Below are 16560 nucleotides of genomic sequence, written 5' to 3'. Positions count from 1 at the left end.
GTTTAAAGCCACGTAAGGACTCCCACTTCAAACAGGTTTTCTCTGTATATTTTGATTATTAGCTTGGCTTGATTGTCTGTCCTTATCCAGTGGACTATAAGAGGATTAGACCACGAGCAGGAGGAACAAAGACAGAGATACAGTATTTCACATAAAAGGAATAAAAACAAGAGAACAAAAGATAGCGATGGCTCAAATTAAGCTGCCCCTCCTTTTAATGGGTATTCCTTTGAATAATATATTCAACAAAAGAATAAAAAAATGTGTAGAAATCTGTTCTAGATTTGATTTAAATTCTCGATTATCTGGGATATAAGAATAAGATTGTTTGTTAGATCTTTAAAAATGAAGTGTTTTGTCGCTCAAGCTAAATATCACCAAATAAGTTACATCAAAAACACAAAAAAAGTTTTTTGACTGTAGGCAAAGTACGCTACATTCATCAGTTTAATTATGAGTAATATAAACAAAGATGCTTCTGTAAGGGTTTGATATAAGCCAAACTTGTACAATACCGAAAAAATATTTTTAATAGATCATATCTTTTTAATGGATCATTTTTAATTGTATATAATATGAATAGGAATATGCATAAGACTTTACAATAAGTCCCATTTGATTAACATTAATTAACAATGAAAAGCGGTTAATGTTCATTTCAACATGTCTTAATACATTATTAAAATCGGCGAGTTTTATCTGTTAATAATATTTAATAGACCTGAGCTAGCATGAATTTACAATGAATTATTGTACTTGTTAGCAACTCTTGTGACTAACAGAATCTTATTGTAAAATGTTACCGTAATATACATTTCAATCTTTGCTTGAGGAGTAATGTATAAATGTAATGTATAAAATGGGACAAAATACTTGATTAGTCCTGTAGTGATAAAAATAAAAAGTCCTCTCAGCATTACAGAAATAAGAACGAAAGTAAACAAATATAGCCTACGATCAACAATAAGATGGTACTGTTGATTAGGGGTAATTATCTTTTTAAATAAGGGATGGTTCAAAAAGTACAGTACATTACACCATCACAGTCTTGTTTGCTGATGATGAAAAATAAACACATGAAAGAACAATCGTGAAATGGCAGCGCAAATAATGTTATTGTATGCCTCTTCGAAATGATTTTCATTCTTACTTGGCTCAGTGAATTACATTTGGCACATATCAACAAAGCGTTTTGCTAACATATTTATCACAACAGATTCTTCTCTAAGGGTTAGTCCAGAAAATTATGTATTTAAACTCACCTTCACATTATTCCAAATCTATATGACTTAACTTTCTTTCACAGAACACAAATGAAAAACAATGTCATCTAAACAACTTTCGCAAACAGACAAAAACACCGAAGAAAAAGCAATACTGGTTTGGAACGACATACGGGTGAGTAAATGGCAGTTTTTTCATTTTTTGGGCGACTATCCCTTTAAACCCAAATTAGTGAAAAAACAGACTGAGGTGTCCAAAGTCCAAACTAAAGCTTGTGAGATCAGCTGTGAAATATGAACACCACAATAATCCTCAATGATCTCTTTCATGGATCGTTTGTCCCTTTGGACCAGGGCCGTTCTTTAATGTAAAGTCTCTGGATGTTTCACTTTGCGGGGTCCTGACAGAGACTACAGTCGGCCCTCTGGTCCGCCTGATGCTCCAGTTGAATGGTTACCGAATGGAAACTATAAGTTGTGAAACAGGCCCGGGTCATTTCTCTCAACACCGCCTGCGGCTCTACGGTGTCATCTGCCGAATTAAAAAAGAGCAGATGGTTATAAACCCATACCTAGGGTGAATATTTCAGAAATAAACTGTATGCTAATAAATGTCACAAGGACTCCATATGGATTTGAAATCGTTACCTATAGCCACATGAGCGGAAAGCACAGCCTGGTTCATTGTCAGGGCCCAGATGTGAAGATTGTGCACAGCTTTGACACCTTTTACTCTGAGCAGTCGTTCCCTCACCTCATTATAGTTCACACCAGCCGGCGTACCTGTGGAGGAGAAACACAGAGGCTGAGGATCCTAATTAAAATCCTCGTGTTCCAAGAAATGTTTTAATGAGAATACGAAATTCAGAGAACATGAAAAATGAAACAACCTTCAATAGAACGCCTAGTGGCCAATAAAATATTTATTCATAGACACTTACATTTAGTATTTTCCTTTAATTAATTTACCAGTCAAAGACAGACCTAAATGAGTTACCTATCGCTCTTCAATTAAGAATAATAATTTTATTCTCAATTGAAGAGCGATAGGTAACTCATCAAAACTAGCAGATACAGGAATTAAACTGATGTGACTTTCGTTATAAGTGAGTCAGAGGGCAAAGGTTTTGTTCACTCTGGAACAAAAAAAAGTCAGTCGTGCATTACAATACAACCATTTTGCTCAAAAACACTGGAACGAAACATCGTTATTGTAGATGCACATAAATAATTAGGAATATTTTCATTGGTCGAACTAAAATAGACAAACTACTGTAACTTAGACAAACAATATTATGTCTAAAGTCAATATTATGTCTTTGGGTTACTCAGCATTAGCTTGCAGATTGAGTAAACACATTAACTTCTTTAAAGTCACCACTCTTTGCATAAATTATCATTTCTTAAGCATAACATTTCTGAGACAGCAAAAAGCACAATTAAGACTTCTTTACCTTCCATTAGGACAATAATGATGTCCCTCATGATGGTGAATGTGGTGCCGAGGACAAATAGAGAAAACAGGAATGTGCAAATGGGATCTGCAATTTTATATTCGGGCTATAAAAAGAAAATAATTCGTCAGATTGCATCACTGTTTGCCACACTATCATAATAAAATGCATTCACACAACGGCAATATCCATTGTCACTTTTACGTTAAATAGATCCGTTAGGAATCATCAGTGCTGATAACCTCTGATCTTTTACCTTGAAAAAGATAATAAGCGCGCTGACAAGCACGCTGACACTCTGTAGAAGATCTCCAATCACATGGACGAATGCTGCCCTCACGCTAGCATTAGCTTGTTGTCTTTTAACAGATCCATTCTCCTCCACGTCACAATGGTCAGCGTTGGAATGACTGTGGCCTTTTTTCTTCCCGTGGTCGTGACTATGCCCGTGGCCGCCGCTCAGACCACCGTGACTGTGGCCGTGACCCGACTGATGCAGAGTGAAGGCCATTCTGCACAAAGAAGAACAGGCAGAAAGTCAACTCAAGCCATTTTCACGGCAAATAACAATTTTTTTTTTAGGAGATGCCAAAGGCCATAAATGAAGCGATTAGCAGCGCGCGGATATACTCCGTAATAGAACTGCATTGCACAATGGGGCTTTTGTCTTACATAATGTTGGCCAGTACGGCACAGCCAGAGGTGATCAGCATGACTGTGCCCTCAATAGTGAAGTCTTCATCAATGAGCCGTTCCACCGCTAGATACACCAGCACGCCAGTTACCAGCCAAATGGTGAAAATAGACAGCAGAGCGCCCAAGATTTCTGAAAACACCCAATAGTACATAAACAGATGTATAAAAGAAGTTGCATTACTGTTCGAAAGATTGGGGTCCGTGAAATTGTTTAATGTTTCTTAAAGATATCTCTCATGCTCAGCAGGGCTGCATTTATTTGATTTAAAATGCAGTTTTTTACAATGTTTTGTAATGTAATTAAAAATTGTGCATTTTATTATATATATAAAAAACGAAATATGAGTTTATAAATGTCTTCACTGTCACTTACGATCAATATAATGTGTCAATATAATAAAAGCATTAAGTACTGACCCTAAACTTTTGAATGGTAGTGTAAGACATTGCATATGTTCTACAATTGCGGTGATTCACCTGCCCGATGCCAGCCGTAATTGAGAGTGCGTGTAGCAGGTCTGGACGACAGCCACAGCGAGCACAAACTGATGATGAAGCTGGTGAGGTCCACAAGCAGGTGGGCAGCATCTGTCATTACCGCCAGACTTCCAGCAAAATACCCACCTGTACACAGACCAGACAGCAGCAGCACATATTTACCAGCAATACTTTTTTGTGTGTTTGTTGCACTGCAGACTCCAGCAGTCAATTTGCAGCCAATCAGCAGTAAGGGTCACACACCTAAGATCTCGCCCACCATGAAGACCAAACACACTGCTGAAACAATGTACAGGCGTTTCTTGGCAAGCTGTTTCTCGCGCTCTCGGTCCTCCAGTGCACGGCTGTTATCGTGACAGTGCTTTCCGTCTTTCATCTCACCCGCAGATATACTGGAACGGTAAAAAAAACATTAACATAATTAAATGAAGATCTCTTATCAACCTCTTTAAGGAGGCATAGTTTTTGAATAACAAATGGCAGACCTAGCTATCTCAGGATAATTCACCTGCAGCCTACAATGATATAAATACATATATATATATATATATATATATATATATATATATATATATATATATATATATATATATATATATATATATATATATATATACGCCTAAATTAACACAGCCCTGTTTTATAGCGTAAAAAGGGAGTAGCTATTTCTGGTAATACCAGAATTTCAGAAATATGCCCTGGAGCCCAAACAATTTGACTTTAAACATTTTCAGTTTACGTGTGCAAATACTGATCATTTACACAGTGACAAGAAACTAACAGGAGCAGAAGACACTCAAAAGCAGCCTTCTGTTTCAGTCGGGGTATCGGCAAATTTAGCATTTTTTTAATGTGTTTGTTCAAATGTGGATTCGGTTAGAAAAGAGTTACCCGCACGAATCGAATCGAATCGAACCGAGTCGCAAATCAATTCAAGACCGTTTCGCATTCGACCAGTTCACCGAAAAGAACTAACTCGGGCTTCGCAGCTGCCCTGAACGACCCCCTGAACGATGCAACAGGCTACCGTTTTCATGTCTAACGCGGATTGGGGCGCAGTGCAAAAAATCTTTGCACTCCACTGAGCCCCTTTTCAAATCTCACTCATTTCTAATTAATGCAAAGAAGAAAAAGCCAATGAAACAAAAACGTTCGCTTCCTTTACGTATACCCTAAACGCCAAAGACCCAATTCCAATTTGTTACATATGTTTATTACAATAACAACTACCAATAAATTAAGAATAATAAGAAAACGAAGAAAGCAATCCGTTTACCTTTCTGTCGTGACGGTGTACATTTTTGCGCCGTTGTCCGTGACTAAACGGAACTTCTCCTCATCATTGTTGACCATGGTTTTACTTTTCCTCTTAATTTGATTTAACTAAAAGTTTAAAATATGGGTTGTACCTATCGAAAATGCTCAAATAACGATAAATAATAAATAATAAAACGGCGGTTAAATTCGTCTCGTCACGGTGCTAGCAGCATCACCAGGAGGTAAAGTGCTGATATTTGAGGCTCAGTGCAAAAGCTCTGTTATTTGAAGCCTTGTGACTGCGAACCGTGTGCAAACAGTTTTCTGATCAAACTATGATGTGCTTTTCTTTTACAAACCACTACAATGGTGTCCTTTAGGTTCACCCCATCTGGGGACATAATAGAGCACATTAACTCGACCATTCACTGAAGTGTCGCTTTATAATGAACGTATTTTTTTCCCAAGCCGCTGTGGTAAACGTTGAAGGTGCTACTTGTAACTTAAAGATCTTACTTTATATCAAAGCAGTATACCACATGTGGCAGTTTTAACCCGCCTTGTAAAAACAGGAAATAATTCTTAAAATTTAGTGCTCGGTGAAAAAGCGGATTTATCTGAAAACTTGTGACTTGAGAACCGTGTGCAAACGATCCGGCTGCTTGCAACCCCCGGACTGCGACCATTGACAGGGAAAGACCCCAGGAAAACTGACCTTTTGCAGAGACGATCAGTTAACACATCCTCGAAGAGCTCTAACACGTTCAGTAAATTGATTAGGTTTAGATGGTTGACTAATTTAATCACTTCAATGGTACATTGTATTTTCCCGAACAAAAAAAAAGCTATTGAAATTACTACTGATACAATCCTTGAGGATACTAGTGGTAACTACCTAAAATAATTCACATCATATATTAAAATTATATATATATATATATATATATATATATATATATATATATATATATATATATATATATATATATATATATATATACACACACACACACACACACACACATATATATATATGTGTGCACACACATATAATTTATCATTCATAATTCTTAATAGAGAAGAATTTTAGGTAATTTCTTAAAAAAACCTCTTAAGAAAAAGACCAGTAGCAAGACATCATTCCAAATGCAGTTCCAATTATTCCAAATAGAACATGCATTTAACTAACAGCGAGATCATAGATTAAAATCTGCAAACATAAGTACAGTTTGAGCAAACATATATATAATTTTCTCTTTCTTTACAATCACAGAATATAAGTAAACGGACTAGTTCATTCTTTGCCTTCAGCTTTATTTGGCTCAGACCAACACGTTACTTACAAAGGCTGATGTTAAAATGTACACTTGCAACTAAATAAGTTAAAAGTTGTGGGTTCACAGACAACAAACAGCCCCTTTGGATCGCACAAAGGAAACAGCTGTAACTAGTAGTGATTCTTTTCATCACAGATGACCAATGAGAGAGAGACCATACAGTAAAATGCACATAAACGCTAATGTTTCAACCAACAAACCCATAGGGACAATGAAAAATTCTGTCTTTACCAAAGTACTGTCTCTAAATGAAAAAGGGGACTATATAACATATTTGAATTTGTTTGATCAATAGTTCAAGCGACCATTGACCGTTTGAGGCATGTAAAATTGCGTTTCACTTCTCGGTCATCATTTCATATTTACAATGAAATAAATCTAAAGAGGTTAAAATCTGAATATTATAAGGTATACTCTGCTATTGGAGCGATGTATGCTGGTAAGCACAAACCCAAAAGGGAAACCGTCTCTTTGCTCACTGCAAAGCTTTTAGAACTACATTAACTATAGCACGTCTTACTTTCAATTGGCAAAAGGGGGTTTGTTGATATTACTGCCGCACTAAAATACTGCAGCCGATTATAAGATACTGCACTGAAATGAATATTCACTGCAAATAAAAAAAATAACATCACCACAAATCTGGAGATCTGAAGCACTATCAAATGTGTAAGAGAAGAGCTGGAGACAAACCTACAGAATGAAGAGCAGATGGGTATTATCAAAACCAAACCGCCATGTAATATCTATTTGCAAAGTAATTTACCATTGCAGATGTTTATTTGTTGAGTAGAAGGTCTGTTTTAACTTTAGGTGGAAGCTTCCAAAACAAAGCAATAAAAAAGGAAAAATCAGAAGTTCCTCTACTGACTCATCTTGTTATTCAAGAACAGCAACTGTCATTTACATGTCTGCATTGAATCCAATGCACTCGAACGATCATATGTCCTCTTGTTCCCCAAACACGTCCAGGCTGGGATGTCTAAACGACCTAGATGTCCCTATTTTGGCTTTATTTTCCTATTAACATGCTCTCTACAGTCCGTGTATATCATATCTACACATTTATTTGCATTGCACCGAGCGTTCCCCGTCGATCCCACCTTCTTGCACGCAACTGCAATTGTGTCCAAGTCAATAGCAAACATAATCCAGACATTTTAGGCAATTTAGAAATCCCAGCCAGGACGTGTCCAGAATAAAAGAGGATGTACTAACTATACTTCTCTGTCACAAAGGGGGACGATGGGATTCAAGTGATGGTGCTCATCATTGAAACGCTCGGGCAGCCATGGACTGCATATTGGACGCATCCACTAGAACAGTGGCCAGATAGTCAACTTTTAGAAGATGAAGCAAGACCGACAGCAGGAGGAGCAGGAGGGCGGCGATGGGGTGAGAGTCCAGCTCAATCAGAGGGGCTGTAAAGATCGCCGGAGGAGGGCAGGCGGACATGACCACCTGTAACACTAGGGAGCCGCGAGAGGTCTGGAAGACTGCTGAGACGAGATCGCAGCTCCTTCCGTACCTGGGACACCCGGGCAAGTTTGCGCTTGTATTCCTAAAATAAAAACATGCAAACAAACTTGTTAGTAAAAAAAAAATATATAGCTTATTTTACTTTATTAAGTATTTTACTAAAATGAATATGTAAATATGAACTAAACATTTAATTACATATTTTATATAAAATAACTAAACTTTTAATGCACTCTAATAATCTGGGGGTTTTTTTTACAACTTTGATTTTTTTTTTTAAATAATTACAATTATTTTAGATTTTAAAGATTAGGCTTGTTAAGAGCTGCAACAAGTCTTAACTCTTTTTTTAGAATTGACTAAATCTGATGAACCGTTTAATTTAGTTCAGATACGCAACTGTTACATCACTCAGTATCTCACTCATTACCACAGAGGTTACTATTTACAATGAGTACAGATACATTAACTATAGTTTGCCGTTATATAAAGCATTTTAAACATTAAGTAAAACAGCTTAGACAACATCCTAAACCTTCTAGAGTCAATACATTTTGTATTGATTCCAGCAAGCCTCTGCAATATTGTCAAAGGCTCAAGTTCTCAACATTTGTTTTTATTAAACAACTGTAAACTATTTGTTTAATTGACATTAGTAACAAAGTCTAGAAACATTAATCTATTCCAGCATGTACAACAAAACACGCGCGTTACTTTTTACATTTATTCAACATGCCTATAAGTCTAATTAAACACTAGAACGTTTACTCTTGTAAAGAATCAGACAAGCGACTCAGAAATAAAGTTTTAAATCGTGACTTAAATTTAAACATTCATTTACACAGTATTTGACAATAATAAACACTGCTAGATAGACAATTGTGTACCTTTGTATATGGTTGTTTGTTTGCTACAATGTAATGTAAACTATACATGGCAAATATTTTTACATATAAATTAAATACTAGTATTAGGAAAATACACTGGTGTAATAACAGGATAGCTTTATTTTTTAATCCTTGAACATTTGTAATCAGCCGTTAAGGAGTTCATATAAAACCTGTTCAAAAGATTTTACTTAAATACGAATTCTGAGCATTTGGAACAAATTTCCCAAGCATTTATAAATATGATTTAGTAAACATGCTATTTTTCATTAGTTAATGCATTTTGAACTAACAATCCGAATATTAAGAATAAAAGATGTTTCAAAGGATTGTTTAAATCATGTTAGCTACAGTAGAACAAAATTTAAGGCATATCATTTTTTTTAACTAAAGTGTTAAAGAATAAGTGTAAAGAATAAGCCTGGGCCAGTTTCTAAAGTTATTTCGCTCGATAAGGATGTATTTGTGAAAGCCAGTGCATGAGCAAAAAAGATGCACACTCAAGAGATTGATGTTTTCTTTTATTTTTATTTATTCTGTAAATGGCGACATCAGGTGGAACACAGGAACCTGCTCACTACCTGTTGGCAAAGGCTGGAAAATGAAGCAGTTAATGCCCATATAACTTTCAACTATTGACACTTACCAGACCAGTAATGCATGTCTCATTCATAGGAACGGAAAAAATAGCTATGCTGCATTTGCTGGAATGACTTGATATTGGAGCTTCACTGCCCTCTAGGGGCAGAATAAACTCAAGTACAGAGCATACGGACCACATAGAGCTAGAATCACACGAACATAAATATAAAAAAAAAAAAAAAAAAGAAGAGGAGGAGAAGGAAACTGACATGTAGAGACAGCAACTGAGGATAAAAAGAAAAGAGAAGAAACTGTTAAGTCAGTAAGTTTACCCACTTCTAGTTTCTGCTCGTTCTGGGCCAGGCCATCTCTCTGACTCTGCAAAAAGACAGCAAGTGTTCGTGTGAGCTGCCGCCGATCATCAATCTCTGCTGCCAGCCGCCCACTGTAGTCAGCTAGAAGCATGCAGGCTTCTTCTACCAACCGAGAAAGACGCTCCCCTGACTCTTTATCTGAAAGAACACAATCAGACAGATGTAGACAGTCAGAGTGGTTAACTACATATGCTTTTTTTTAAGCTTGCTGTATAGCGCTGCAGGGATGATGGATTTTTATAGGCCAAAAACTTGGAAATTACTTGGAAATTCCCCTCAAGGAAACCAGTGCCCCGAGTTCCTTTTTTTTTTTTTAGTATGGTCAATTAATAAAAAAAATGATATAAATTTAAGTATTTTAATCTACAAACAGACTGAAACATTTTACGCTTTCATCACATTTCATGCTGCGAATGTTGTGTTTTCTAAGACAGTTTATCAAATTAGAGACAGTTCAAGTTTTTCAAATCTGGGGACCCCAGTCTTCGGTTTCAACTGAGCGATTGCAATCTGTGCTCTAGACGTGCTGACAACACGCGTTATGAATTAAAATGGCATTTTCATTTAATTGTGTTTCTGCTGCATTTATTTAGTCCTAACATGAAGGAGGGTTGCGTGAGTGTTCTCACCTGTAACTTTGTGCAATAGGGAGGTGTCCTGCACCTCTGGGGGAAGAGCAGAGATCCTCTGGCGGAGAGCTGCATCGCTCGAGGCAGCGTTCTCAAGCTCCTGTAGTGCTCGGATCAGCTCTGCCGTCTGAGATATACAAAACAAGCCATGACATGAAAGACAGCAATGACACGAGGTCAGTTTATAGGCAAATAGGCGTTGCCATAAGGCTGTTCCTTCCTACCTGGGGAGGTTCAGCAGGGGAGCTTTGGGAGGCGAAGTCCTCATCGTTCACCTTAATCTCCTCATAAGGCCTCTTCTTGGCCTTTTTTTCTACTTCTTTAAGACATGAGGAGACGTTCTACATCATACTTCAACAAAAGGTATTCTCAGTCTTCACATGACATTTCTAAAAGCAAACTACAGAGTGTCTCTGAGCGACTATATTGTATTGGAAATAATCTTGAAATCAGTGCGAGTGAGCTTGTGATGGTTTACTTACGTAGGACATCAGAGAGTTTGTCCAGTACGTCATTCTCATAGACGGCTCTTTCCTGCCAGATGGACAGAACTCTACCTAACTGTTTCTTACAGCTCTCGTCTCCTTCACTGGACAGGATAGGATAGATAAAAAAAACATGGTAAATATAATTTTAGGGAAGGAAGAATCATAGTAGGGATGCATCAAAATAAAACATTTTGGCCCGAAGCCGAACGAAATGAAACACTGCACCAAAGGCAGAATACCAAACACTGAACATGGGTTTTCGCTTTTTTTCTCTCCATATATTTTGCCAATTTATTTCACCATTGAATAAATTAAATAGCAAAAATCTGTGTTTTATTGTTCTGTCTAGCTTAAAAAAAATATTGATTTTTTTTTTTAATCAATACAATATTCCTAAATACATTAGGAAAATTATTTTGGGCCATTTTTGAGGCCCCCCTTCTTGAATCTGGCATGTATTCTTTTTTACTATACAAAAAAATGCAGGCTTGCTGAGCAGAAAAGAATTATTTGAAAACACTGAACAATATTACAGATTCCAATTTGCACACTATGTGTGAGTGTTATAATAAATGTATTAATAGAGATGTTGTAATTATTATTAGCATTATTATTGTCTTTCTTATTTTATTTGTGTTAAAGTGGTCCTGAGCAGCTGACGAGTAACATTTTTTAGCGAGATTTGGACTTACAAACGGATACATTGCAAGCTTTTGCTTGTTTCAATAGGCTACATGGAACTTGTGCGCGTTATGAAAAAGAAGAATCCAAGGCACTTCTTCTGGTCCAAAAAGTTAATACTTTATTCTCTTAATGAACTTTAAAAATGCCAAAACGCTGCACACTGATGCATTTCAGCCTTCCTCAGAATGTGTCATTTGAAGCAAATTATAAATAGAAACTAACCTGAAGGTTAATATAAAATAGTGTACTCTGTGTTTATTTATTTAACGACACAGAACGACAATTTCTTTTCATTTAAAAATTGCAGGACTTCACAATAACACAGCCTGTTACTGTACGTGCTAAACCCACTAAATAAAGTATAACAATAACAATTAGCATAGGAGCTAAAGAGACCAAATATACTGGTCTAACTCACCTGGAGACATGTTTGAAAGCATCAACAATGACTGGAGAAAAATCTTGCGTGAACTCTGGTCCTTTCCTTTTGCTATTCTGTATGACATCATTTGCAAGATACAGGAAGGTCAGCTTACGGGACACTTGGGCTGCACAGAGAGAAAGAGAAAAAAAAACATTTTTTATCCTTTAAATATTTGTGATCTAAAAGAAAGGGCACGGGGTGCTTAATTAAATCAATTATATAATTTCTACCATCGGTTTTGAATGTTGAGAAATCTATTTGAAGCAACTGAATAGCAATTAAAATATGCACAGAGCAACAAAAACACCACTGTCAGTGTGCGAATACAGGTCAACCATGCTTGGCATGTAGGGTTTCGAGCAAGAAATGCTTGTTACAGATTCCTCTTGAACACAAAAACCTGCTATGGAAACAACACCTTCGCTATCCACACAATGAGATCTCAGGAGAGACGATCTAAAGATAGCTCTGTTTTTTATTACCACCGCTCAAGCAATGCACCCATTGTCCAATCCCACCTGCGCCACAGTATTCACGAAACGAAGGCCACGTAATAACTTAAAAAGGATGAACGCTCACAAACGCAGACCTAATCAAAAAGCACAACACTGCATTCGGTCAGGGGTCTGTGCTTGATAACGTTATTCTGAAGCTGAAATATTATCCCATTAGCCTAAAGGGAGCTCATTTCCAAGAAACTAGGTTAAACCATAAAACCAAGAACGCATGGTAATCACTTGGAGACGGCATTAAATACCATGAATTTTAAAAACCCACAAAGTAATCCGAAGCCCTCATTGTTGTCCTAAACGCTAACTAGAATGACTCAACATTTGGTAAGAAAATTATTTCTATATAGAAAGATGACGCCGTCTCTAAAGGGCATATTAAAATCACTTCTCTATCTACAAAGCAGCTTTATAACTTTCATTTATTACGTCAATCAAGTATTGCATCTACACTGAAGCAAATTGAGGTCAACTAAACGGCATTGCTAAGTGATGCCATCACTGTGCAACAAGTCAAAAAATTACTAGACACCAGTTTTCCCAAAAGCAAAATCATTATACTATAAGATAGACTAAGCTTAGATCAGTAGGTTTATTGTACAACGCACTCTGTTGGAAATAAATGTAAGAGAGCTGATCAGATACGCTAGGCTCCTACAGCACATTATGCATCATTATTACAAAGGTGCAACGTTATAATAAGCGCTCCGTGGCACCAGCGATTATGCAGGATCAGACTAAGTGAATGTTTATCATGTCTGTGAGAAGATGAAAGAGGACTGTGCAGATCTGTGATGATACTAGCAACAGACAGCCGTAACAATTGGTCCAATTCTGCATCTGTAAATAGATCTAGTGGCAACATGATGATCAAGCAACGAAATGCAAAGCCACAGAGAAATTGGATTCAAACTGGTTAGTACTGGTGCATCAAAAAAAAATTTCTTAAAGCAAAAAAAAAAAAAAAAAAAAAAAAAAAAAAAAAAAAAAAAAAAAAAAAAAAAAAAAAGATTAATGAGATGTGGGCAATTGGGTGACTCAGGTGCACCATGATAAATTAAACCAGTAGTTCTTCAGCAGCAGGCCAAACTAATTTTATATGCTGTTACTCTAGAATTTTTTTTTTCATATTTAATTGTCCGGTATGCACAAATTGATAATAGCACATGTGCAATGCCAATCAGAGAAGCGCTACTTAAAGAAGCGCTATTTTCTGTCAATGATTTTGGCCATCCAAAACTTTTTTAGCTTAATATTTTAGTGCATCACTACTAAAGCAACAGCACTGGGAAAATATGTAGTTATGGAACTAATAAATATATTTTAGCCATCAGACTGGGTGATGAAACAAGCAAGTGTGTGTTTGGGGGGAAAAAAGGTACTTGCCCTCCAAAGAAGGAGATCTGGTTGATCCTAAACTAGTGATCAACTATACTTTTTTTTTTTTTAAGCACACCTTATGTTAGATCAGAAAGGGTGTGATCACATACCAACAGATACAACATGTGCCAGGCAGGAAATTAAAGAGGTTTGGTTAAATGTATAATCATTGTGTCTAACAAATTGTCACTGAAAACAAACAAACAAACAAAAAAAACATCAGGCTAAGGCCCAAAACACCACAAAATATGGCCTAATAATTAATCTAGTATGGAAACAGATGAATATATGCTTCAAAATGGCTGCCAGGTTCATTGAGAGCATCAATAATTGTGGAAAAATAGATCATAACATTTGTAATGTAGACATTATATTCAATATTTCTTCTGGGATGCACGACAATCCTGTATGCAGTTGTAAAACTTTAAGGGGAGTCGAAACACATGTTGCTGAGAGTCTCAATATCTGCAATTTTCATACATAGTGGTACTGTTTATTAATAAAAAAGACAGTGAAGAATTAAAAAGAATTGAGGATTTGTCTCAATAATAACCTGCAAAGTAAGCTGCACAATATGTAAGCTAAAGGAATCAAAACATGCAACTTAAGTTAACTGCTAGATAAGCTAAGCAGCTAGCTTATAAGGAAACCTATGATTAGCATGTTTGCTACATGTGCAGTTTAATTTAATTTCAAAACGACAGAACATAACAACCTTGCACTGTGAAGCTATTCTAGGTGTTTGAGGTGTGATGCACCTCTCCTTACCTTTCTTCAGCTCGCTATGCCAGACTTTGACGATGGTTTTGGAGTGCTTTCTATGGTGGATGAGCCACAGTGAAAGGGTCTGCACGCTCTGCTGAGAGTTACTTAGTTCTGATAATTTCTTCTCCAAAGCAGGCTCCGAGAACACGGACATTTTCAGTTAAGAATTGGGCCGAAAAGGTTCCTTGCCTGTAGCAGGCACCCGAAGGTCGAGGATGTTAAAGCTGATAACTCCTCAAGCTAGCTACACATTCCCTGTTTTACCACAGCGCGCAGTGAGCATGCGCAGTCTCGCCGCGCATGTGTGAGGCTCTTACAAATCTTAGCGATGATCGCACAGACAGAGGTTTAGGGCATGCAGTCAGGCTCTGTTTTAAACTGCAATCGTGTATTGCAAATGACTGAACTAGAAATTATCGCACGCAAGTTTTAATGATGGGATAAAAATCTATATTTTTACGGGAAACCCAGAGGGGATTGTTTTGCAGTTAAAGGCGACGAAGACACCAGCACAGCATACATACAAAAAGACAAAAGAAAGAAATGAGCAGAAGAAATATTTTCAACATTGATAATAATAGCCGTTCTTATAAATAAACTTCAGCGAATATATATATATATATATATATATATATATATATATATATATATATATATATATATATATATATATATATATATATATACTGTTTATTTATTTATTTATTTTGGTAATAAGAGACTTAAAAGTCCTTAACCATTCTTACTTTATTGCTTAAATGATATATTACTTTATTGCTTAAATGATATATTGTATTTTTACGTCGTGTTTAAAATGTACACACTAGCTACACTGTGGTTTAAGCTGATCTTTCAGCTAGTGCAAAAACCCTTCTAACCAAACAAAATCAGTCTAAATGTGTCATTTTATATGTAGCCTAACATAGGCTTATTCAAAATAAATACATCATAATGAAGAGTCTGTTCTGGCCGCTGTTCTGAATAATTTTCTTCTGTTGGTGTGTTAGGAGTGAAAAGAGCAAAAGCTTCTTTCATGACTTTCTGCAGATATTGACGACTAATACTGAATTTGCTTTCAGCAGTCATTGTCCACAATGGCACTGTTGAGCAGTGTATTCAGACAACTTTTTGAGCGTTTTGCTCACTTCTTGCGCAGGAGGGAGACACCTTTGAGGGCGCAACAGCGTCCAGCGCAAGAACGGGCGGCCCTAGAGAAACCTCCAGAGGCATCTGCGACAAAAACGGGTGAGAGCGAGGCCTTCAACATCACTGCCGGAAACCAGAAGCGCAGGAGGAGACGCCGCCAGGTAAGTTACCTGAGATACCAGCTTGCACTGAAAAACAAAAGTTTAAAACCCATTTTCACTCAGTAACGGCTAGTAAAGTCACTCACGGTTAATCTCAAAGAAACATCAACATATTGTGCCCCATTTACTAAACAAACACAAAACTGAGTGGTGGCTAACAAATCTCACGTCTGGTTTCAGCTTGTGTAGACAAGTTTACCTGAGTTTGCGCGAGGAAGAGAGGGATGAATAAGGGAGGATGTCGTAAAGACGAGGCTGAAAAAGATAGAGATACACGTAACCTTGAAAAGATAGAGGATAGTGGACATGTGCCACAGAAAAAGAGAGAGTGTGCTAAATTCAGAGAGATGCAGAGTCTAGAAAATGCAATGGAGGGAGGAAGCGAGCATAGAGAGGCTGGAGAAAAGAAAGAGAGAAAACTGAAGGAACAAAAGACTACTGAGCCAACTCCACTTCTTCCAGTGAGAGCTTCCTTACTGAAGTCAATAGAAGGAAAACTTCCAGTGCTTTCAGGAGTCTGTGAAGATCTTCTTCCACCCGCTGCTCACTTCAAGCCCCTGCCTCCAGTGACTAAACTGCCCGCGTGT

At 37.0% G+C, this 16560-nt stretch overlaps 1 protein-coding gene across 2 annotated transcripts; it reads right to left on the bottom strand.

Annotated features, from left to right (window-relative positions):
* Positions 1-226: 226 nt before the first annotated feature.
* On the bottom strand, positions 227-14982 carry slc30a8 (solute carrier family 30 member 8). 2 transcript variants are annotated; one of them, XM_043218442.1, is made up of 14 exons: positions 14670-14982; positions 12007-12136; positions 10899-11005; positions 10641-10735; positions 10417-10543; positions 9750-9925; positions 7876-8026; positions 4115-4264; positions 3851-3997; positions 3350-3503; positions 2934-3189; positions 2678-2783; positions 1872-2006; positions 227-1755 (listed from the first exon to the last, which is right to left on the bottom strand). In XM_043218442.1, the coding sequence occupies exons 1-14, from the start codon at positions 14818-14820 to the stop codon at positions 1610-1612; spliced, it is 2031 nt and encodes a 676-aa protein (XP_043074377.1). In that variant the 5' UTR covers positions 14821-14982; the 3' UTR covers positions 227-1609. The 2 variants fall into 2 exon arrangements, with proteins under 2 accessions (XP_043074377.1, XP_043074376.1); XM_043218441.1 differs by lacking the exons at positions 227-1755; positions 1872-2006; positions 2678-2783; ... (3 more) ...; positions 4115-4264; positions 7876-8026 and adding an exon at positions 8184-9425 and having other exon boundaries at positions 14670-14965.
* Positions 14983-16560: the final 1578 nt, after the last annotated feature.

The sequence above is a fragment of the Puntigrus tetrazona genome, chromosome 19 (genome assembly GCF_018831695.1).
Source record: "Puntigrus tetrazona isolate hp1 chromosome 19, ASM1883169v1, whole genome shotgun sequence".
NCBI classification, from domain to species: domain Eukaryota; kingdom Metazoa; phylum Chordata; class Actinopteri; order Cypriniformes; family Cyprinidae; genus Puntigrus; species Puntigrus tetrazona.
The sequence above is the reverse complement of the archived record's forward strand: the minus strand, read 5'-3'. Positions and strand labels throughout refer to the sequence as shown.

Bases quoted from the DNA above. Each gene is read 5' to 3' on its own strand.
- slc30a8 (XM_043218442.1), bottom strand. From the start codon at position 14,820: ATGTCCGTGTTCTCGGAGCCTGCTTTGGAGAAGAAATTATCAGAACTA. The intron at 10,736-10,898 runs GTAAGTAAACCA...CATGTCTTAAAG, and splicing joins CAAACTCTCTGATGTCCTAC to AAGTAGAAAAAAAGGCCAAG. The intron at 4,265-7,875 runs GAGCTGGACTCT...TTTACCGTTCCA, and splicing joins TCTTTACAGCCCCTCTGATT to GTATATCTGCGGGTGAGATG.